This window comes from Silene latifolia, chromosome 5 (assembly GCF_048544455.1).
Source record: "Silene latifolia isolate original U9 population chromosome 5, ASM4854445v1, whole genome shotgun sequence".
NCBI classification, from domain to species: domain Eukaryota; kingdom Viridiplantae; phylum Streptophyta; class Magnoliopsida; order Caryophyllales; family Caryophyllaceae; genus Silene; species Silene latifolia.
In genome coordinates this window covers 15783401-15790988 of record NC_133530.1, presented here as the reverse complement: position 1 = coordinate 15790988, position 7588 = coordinate 15783401, and the positions used below count along the sequence as shown (strand labels likewise).

Sequence of the window (7588 nt, the reverse complement as noted above, 5' to 3'; positions counted from 1 at the left end):
TACAACAAGTGTAAATAGCGACAATCTCCCACTTATACGTAAGGCGTAAGTATTTATTTGCGCTACCTAATTGGTTTAGAGTGTACAAATTGTAAATGAAATGAGCAAAGAACGTCGGAGGATTGAGAACTTTTATGAGGTAACTTTTAATAGTGGGCCGCCCATGGACAATTTTGGTTAGTCCAAGCCCGTCCATTTATTCTAGCGGGCCTAATTTTGTTATTCGTTACCCGTTTAATTTTTTATTTTTTCTTGTCCAAGCCCACTATTTTAGCGGGCCAAACATGTCGGCCCGGACTTGATCAACTCTAATATTTCTATATCTAATGATTTGTTTACATATTATTAAAATATCTCTTTAAAAAAAATAAAAGATTAATATATACGTGAGTTAACTCTTATTTATAATATAATCACTCCCACTTTATTGGTTAATCAGGGTTACCTTAAAAATTAGGTGGTTACTAGTAAAAATAGACTCCATAAACGGTAAATTGTAAAGTTTGGGACTCGGTGATAAAAAAAAAAAAAAAAAACACTTCGAATAATACCGAAACTCGATCCGGAATACCGGTTCGCGACGGACCTACTAAATCCATCAATCGGGCCATCATTCATACCAAAAAAAAAAAAAATCAATTGGCCCAACAACGAATAATTACTCCGTCTCAACGTCTTCTCTCTTGTTCTCAGTCCTCTCCGATGACCAACAATGGAGATATCGTCCTACCTATTCTTCGTATCTTTAATTTCAATCTTCGCTACAATTACCTCCTCCTTTACTCTCTCTCATCATAGGTAACTAACTATTTTATTCTTCCGTTTCCGCCATTTCAATTTCTGATTTCTGAATTTTGTGTTTTCCATGGAATTTATATGTTATGATTAGTTTTATTGTAGATTAGGTTAAAATTACACTTTTGAGGAATTACTAAACAATAGATAAGGAATTTCCCGACTATTTTCCGACGTTTCAGTCATTTTGTTCCGGCGATACTGATTTCTGACTGAAATGAATGGAAAATGTGATTTGTGGATTTGATGATATTTGTGAAGAATTTTGTTTGTTACTCAGGAAATACTGTTTTTCAGATTCTATTAATTGTCGAAATCGAAAATGATAATTTGCTAATAGACGAAGTTAATAGTGTGGTCTACATATTGGCTTGTTTGTTTATCACAAATTCTCATTTGTGACGACAAAATCCGTCAAAGAGGCAAGTGGGAGAGGTCACAAGCTTGTGACCGTCTAGACTCCAGACTAAGACAGACTGGTTGTTTGTATGCTCTCCATCTCCCTCCCCTGAATTCCCATTACATCATCAACAACAACATTACCCCATTGCCTCAAAGGTACTTGTAAATTGTGGGGTAAAGGGAGTGAGTCGTACCTATGCAACCTGCCTTACTGTATTTCCGTTATCCATGCGAAATCCTTAGATTATCCGTATCCTTATGATGAGTAATAACTAATAATTAACACAGACTTGACAGTGGCTCTCTTTCCAATCGCTTTTGATGGCATTTACCATTGTATTCTTTGATGGTTTAGCATGTTTGCGTTGTAAAGTACATTGTTTCGGCATAAGTAGATAACCACTAAAAGATAGTTATAAGGTTATAAATCCAACTATAGAGATGATTTTCTCTTCTTTGCTTCATCAAGGCATTAACATGTATTCATTGTTGTTCATTTCATAATTGTTGGTAGGAATGTAACCACTCCGCCGGATGCTTAGTTCACCTAACCTCTAGACTGCTAGAATAATATAACTAGAGTTCAAAATCAATGCAAAATGTTGAGATCGGTTTGCAAGATTTATCATGAGCTTGAGCTTAGTTCAAGTACATTGTACATATTATAAAGAAAATAATAGTTGCATCTTGCATCTCTGTTTGTGAGTTAAAATACTGGATCATTTTTACCTGACGTGATCGGTGATTCGCAAAGGTTTAGTAAGTTGTGGTCTACCAATTACGTTTTACATTATTTTGTTGTTAATATTCTAATCAATCGCAGCTACTTAGCCTAAAAATCAAATTAAAATAAGATCCTATCGGAGCTGAAGCTAACCAGACTCCTGCACAGATAGTCATCATGTTTGAATGTTTGATTGTAAATTGTGCCCTTTCGAGTTTCAACAATAGGATAGGTGTCTAGTGATCATCGTTATGGGAAATACTTAATAGATCATGATGTAAAATTTTCTGTTGTAAATTTAGAAATCAAGGTAATTCTGTGATTAGTTTATACTGGTCTATTGAGCTGTTCTGTTAACAAAACTTATCCTGATTCCCGTAGTGCCGGAGATTACATTTTTGTGGTTTTATTGTGAGGAGGGGATCTTGGGAGATGGTGAAAATCCATTGTTTAACAATGGCATCGAGACGAGTCCATAGGGCTGGCCTAATGTATAGAGGACTTGTCGTCATCCGATGTATCACCCTCATCTCATAATGGTGCAGCGGAGATGTGGTTCCTTCGAAAGCCTGTGCAGTATCCACGAGTCATAGTGAGCCTTTTCCATGTCAACGATGATGGGGATGTTGTGTTTGATGTTGCCAAGGGAGGGATGATAGACAGGTTGTTTGGTGGCCATGATGAGAAAGCCAGAGAAAAACGCTGGGAAATTTAGTGTTTAGAAGAGAAGGGGAGGAAGAAGACTTGATACCAAGAAAGATGAGGTAATCCTTTATTAATTTTATTGCTAAACATCAGTTTAAATAAATAAAATAGGTTAGCTTGTAATTACAAGGGTGGTTAATTGACTACAAAATAGGCAACAATAAGATTCCATGCAATATTATACAGTACTAGTGTTGGACTAGTACCTCATAAGTTCCCGTTACCTCCTCCTCTACAATACTGATCAGCTTACTGAATTTCTGGGAACCTCATTTAGCAAGTGGGAAGAAAATAAGGTACTCGACAACGAAAGAAAATTATAGCTTTATGCTCATAAGAAAATTCAACACAATAATAAAGCCAACAGTATAATGCTTAGTTTCCTGGAAATTTCCTTGTTCACTATATCAATAAATTAATCTATATCATATTCTTAACAACAAACCAATCAACATCCTCTTAACTTCAAAGTTCAAAACCACTTCAGTTTCAGGATTTTATTATCACATCTCACAAATCCTCATTCTAAATCCACCAAATCAAGTTATCGATATCAAATACAAAATATTCTCCTAAGAAGACGGGAAGGATAGCAAAATGGCTGAATCGATGGTGACGGAGTTGGTTAAAAGTATTGGTGAGAAAGTGGGTTCTGAAGTTTGGAAAACAATAGTAGATGCAGCTAACATTGAATCTCAAATAAAAGGGCTTGAGGATATCAAAAATACTATTGAAGCTACACTTCTTGATGCAGATTCATCGCAGGTGCGCAGTCACTCTCAACGAGACGTGCTCCAGAAGCTTGAACGTGGACTTGCCAAATTAATCGATTTCCAAGATGCAAAAGCTACAAAAGCCAAACAGAAACAACTCATGGGAGGAAGTAAGTTCACTAAAGAGGCGCGCTTGTTTTTTTCTACTTCAAACCAGCTAGTATCCCCCTTCAAGGATGCTAGGAAAATCAACGGTATTACTGGGGACCTCAGTTGCGTTGCAAGAAACTATGCCCAATTTGGAAGCATAGTTAGCTCTTCAACTTTGAACCAAACCCGAATATTGAGTAATGTATCGGGGTCTTATATGAGTACTGATATGGTAATTGGACGAGATGGAGACAGGGATAAGATGGTAAGCTTGCTGTTAGACTCCTCAGCTGCTGCTGGTGTCCTCCCTGTTGCTTCCTTTGTTGGAATGGGTGGAGTTGGGAAGACTACATTGGCTCAGTATGTGTACAATGATGAAAGGATTAAGAGATATTTTGATTTGCAGCTTTGGGTTTCCGCCACTCAAGATTTTTATGTCAAAGATGTGTTACGGCAAATGGTGACATGTGCCACTGATGATGAAAAAGCTCTCGACTGCGGGATTGATCAGCTCCAACGGCGTGTATACCAAACAATTGCTGGGAAGAGGTTTCTGCTTGTTTTGGATGGTGTGTGGGATGACGACAGTTTGAGAGCAAAATGGTTAGAACTGAGAGCACTGCTCAGGGCCGGGGCTCAGGGGAGTAAAGTTCTCCTTACCACACGTAGCAAAACAGTTGCTAGAATTATTGGGACCCAAGACCCATTAATTGTTGGCGATTTAGGAGATGATGATTCATTGCTCCTCTTTCAATATGTGGCTGCTACAGAATGGCATGAGCCAGGGGTGGAGGCCATCGCGAAGGAGATTGCAAAGATGTGTCCTAAAGTTCCCCTTGTTATACGGGCAATTGGAAGCCTTTTAGCCGGGAAACATACTGTCCAGGAATGGCGAGCTTTTAGGGATGCTCAGCTTTCAAATTTTGCCTCCTATGGAAGTGATGTCATGGGCACACTCAAACTCAGTTACGATCAGTTAGGTACAAGGCTAAAACTCTGTGTTGTATACTGCTCTTTGTTCCCAAAGGGATTCCGATTCAAAAAAACTATTCTCGTTCGTCTTTGGATCGCCATGGGATATGTTGAAGCCGAGTACACAGACCAAAATCCAGAAGAGATGGGAGAAGGATATGTGTTGTGCTTGTTAAGTCGAGGATTTTTCTACTGTAACAACATGGATGGACATAAGTGTCCTCACAGTTTTCAGATGCACAACCTGATGCATGATTTAGTGCTCTCGATTGCTGGGTATAAGTATAAGATGGCAGATTCAAATACAAATGAATTTGATGAAAGAGTCTGTCATGTATCATTCAATTTAGCAGAAGACGCGTCGTCTTTGAAAGCCCCATCATCACTATTCAAAATCAAGCAGTTGAAGTCGTTCCTTCTCCCTCTTCAATGGGGTATGAGTTCCAATTCTAAGCCAGTTAGACTTTTCGCATTAAATGATATATCTATATTCAGAATGGTGTCGTTGAGGGTACTGCGGATGCATGGGCTGGGGATTAATAAACTGCCAAGATCACTAGGCAAACTGATCCACTTGAGGTATCTCGATTTTTCGGACAACCTTTTCCGTAAACTCCCCGAATCAATTACACAGCTAGTGAATCTTTACTTACTTGACCTATCTTATTGTGAAAACCTTGAAGCGTTGCCCGAGGACATAAACAAGCTAGTGATGCTGAGACACCTTAACCTCCTTAAGTGTGACAAATTGAGTCATATGCCCAAGGGGTTGCGAAGTTTAACGAGTCTTGAAACACTAGACCTTTTTGTTGTGGGAAAACCAAGAACCTCTCTCACTCCCTATGGACCCAAGGCTAAATTGGCGTGTGATCTAGCAGACCTAGGCTATTTTGATAATCTTAAGGGCTATCTGACAATCGTTTTGGTCGATCGATCAAAGGATATAGTGTCAGAAGCCAAAGCTGCAAATCTGAACAGGAAAGAGATTACTGTGTTTAATATGATATTTAGAGAGAGCAATATAGAAGACGAGATGGTGCTAGAGAACCTCAAACCCAGTGCTAGTCTAGAAATACTGGTTATAGAAAAGTATGGAGGAAGGAGGTTGCCATGTTGGATGAGAGAAGGAATCCATTTATGGCTTCCGAATCTGGTTCATATTGAAATAGTTGAGTGCAAAGAATGTATAAATATGTGCTCCTTTGGAAGACTCCCTCGTCTACAGTGTCTAATCTTAGAGAGATTGGATAAGGTGGAGTACATAGAAGAAAATGGTAGTAGCAACAAAAGTGACTTGGTAGTTCTAGCGGACGAGTGCCCTTCTGCTCCCTTATTCCCGTCCCTTCTACAACTCTACCTCGAAGACATACCTGAGTTGAAGGGATGGTGGAGTATGACAGAGTCTGCTCAAGATAGCAGTCAGAATCAACTCCTGAAATTGATGCCTGCATTTCCCAAATTGAGGAGTATGACAATTAACATGGAGATGGTCATTTCATTGGCACAAGTGTTTCTACAACGTATTTCTTCTTTACATTCTCTCTCTGTTTTTGGCAAAACCAAGGATGTAGTAGAGCAAACATGCGGTCCTTCAAATGTGGGTGTTAAGCACAGACAACCAGCCATCCTCCTCAAAAACTACCTCCCCATTTTACGTGACCTATCGTTTTGGAATTATCAAAAGGAACATCTTCCTGAGGAGTTTCGAGGTATGTCTTCTTTGACAAGCCTAATTATACACGACTCTGAAGCATTAGAGGCGGTTCCAGAGTGGATTGACAGCCTCACCTCCCTCGAAATCCTTGACATATTTAAATGCCCAAGATTGAAATCGTTGCCGCACGAGATCAGTAACCTATCCAACTTGAAGACACTAAGCCTTAAAGAATGCTTAAGGGAGCTTGCGGAGAGATGCCAATCGCCATCAGGAGAAGACTGGCCCAAAATACAACATATTCCCAACATTAGAATTGAACCCCTTAAAAATGAGGAAGAATGAAATGAATCAATCAAGTGAAGAGGTAATTTCTATGGAGACGATTAACATGAGTATCGGGTATTCTGGTGGTATGTATACCTTCTACTGGTTTCTGGTGGTTTGTTTGAGTATCTCTATTATCTAGTAGTAGTGTTGTACGGTATTTATTCATTTTTGGTTTTCCTACGTATTTTATGTTCAATAAATCTCCCTTAAAATGAGAATTTGTGTTTTATGTTAAAACTTATTCACCCTCTCTAAGTAATGTAACCACGTGCCTTAGATCGTCACAAGCAGGACCGACCGTGTATTTTACAAAGTCCCTTTTGTTTGCATAGATGTCCTAATTGTCCATTACTTACTTTTTTTGGTTGCATTACTCATCTAATCAAACAGTTTTAGATTTAGTTTAGATTAAATCAAACAAATTTAAACTAGGAATGAATTACGATTTTGACTCCGTTATTATACTAAAAGTCTAAAAGTGTCTATGCCACTAAACAAGAGATCAAGTTTCAAACTTTGAATGAATAAGAAAAAAAACAATATAAATAAAATGGAAAGAGAAAATTGGATTAAACCCATTCTGAAAATTGAGGAGCGGGAATGGAAAGAAGTGTCAAATAAACACTAGAGTAAATTAACAATTACTCCCTTATAGAAACCACTTTTCTAAAAAAACTCTCTTATGAAAACTTTTTAATTTTTTACTCCCATAAAACTTACTCTGATCAAATATTGCACCCAAATAGACTTTTAGGTGAAATGTATGATTTTATGACCGTTTTGCCCTTGTTTTTGTGATTAACCCAACATTTCCAATTTGACTCTTCAGTTTCAATTTTTACAACTCTCAGTCATTTCCCTCACTTTCCTCGACAAAAAAATTCAAATTTTTACTCTAAAATCCTCCTTCAAATTGGCGTGTTGGTGATTCCTTCCCTAATTTGTGACGGTTCCAGATTCATATATGTAAGTTTCCTCCCCCGAATTCATGTCTTTAGTTTTAATTTGTGAACTTAATTGCTTGTGTTTTCATTTAGGGCTTTAATTGATGTCATTTTTATTCAAATTTCTGGGTTTAAGTTCGAATGAATTTATTTGTTCGTAGTCATATTTATTGTGTTGTTCAGTTTATGGGTTAAATTG

At 37.9% G+C, this 7588-nt stretch overlaps 1 protein-coding gene across 6 annotated transcripts; it reads left to right on the top strand.

The window, feature by feature from the left end:
- The first annotated feature begins 639 nt into the window (after nt 1-639).
- Nucleotides 640-6695, top strand: LOC141656836 (disease resistance protein RGA2-like). Of its 6 annotated transcripts, XM_074463902.1 has the most exons (4): nt 640-798; nt 2303-2685; nt 3114-5040; nt 5145-6695. In XM_074463902.1, the coding sequence occupies exons 3-4, from the start codon at nt 3224-3226 to the stop codon at nt 5188-5190; spliced, it is 1863 nt and encodes a 620-aa protein (XP_074320003.1). In that variant the 5' UTR covers nt 640-798; nt 2303-2685; nt 3114-3223; the 3' UTR covers nt 5191-6695. The 6 variants fall into 6 exon arrangements, with proteins under 6 accessions (XP_074320003.1, XP_074319998.1, XP_074320002.1 ...); XM_074463897.1 differs by having other exon boundaries at nt 2467-2685; nt 3114-6695; XM_074463901.1 differs by having other exon boundaries at nt 3392-6695.
- Nucleotides 6696-7588: the final 893 nt, after the last annotated feature.

What these genes read in the sequence shown, in the direction of transcription:
- LOC141656836 (XM_074463897.1), top strand. Translation starts at nt 3,224, where the DNA reads ATGGCTGAATCGATGGTGACGGAGTTGGTTAAAAGTATTGGTGAGAAA.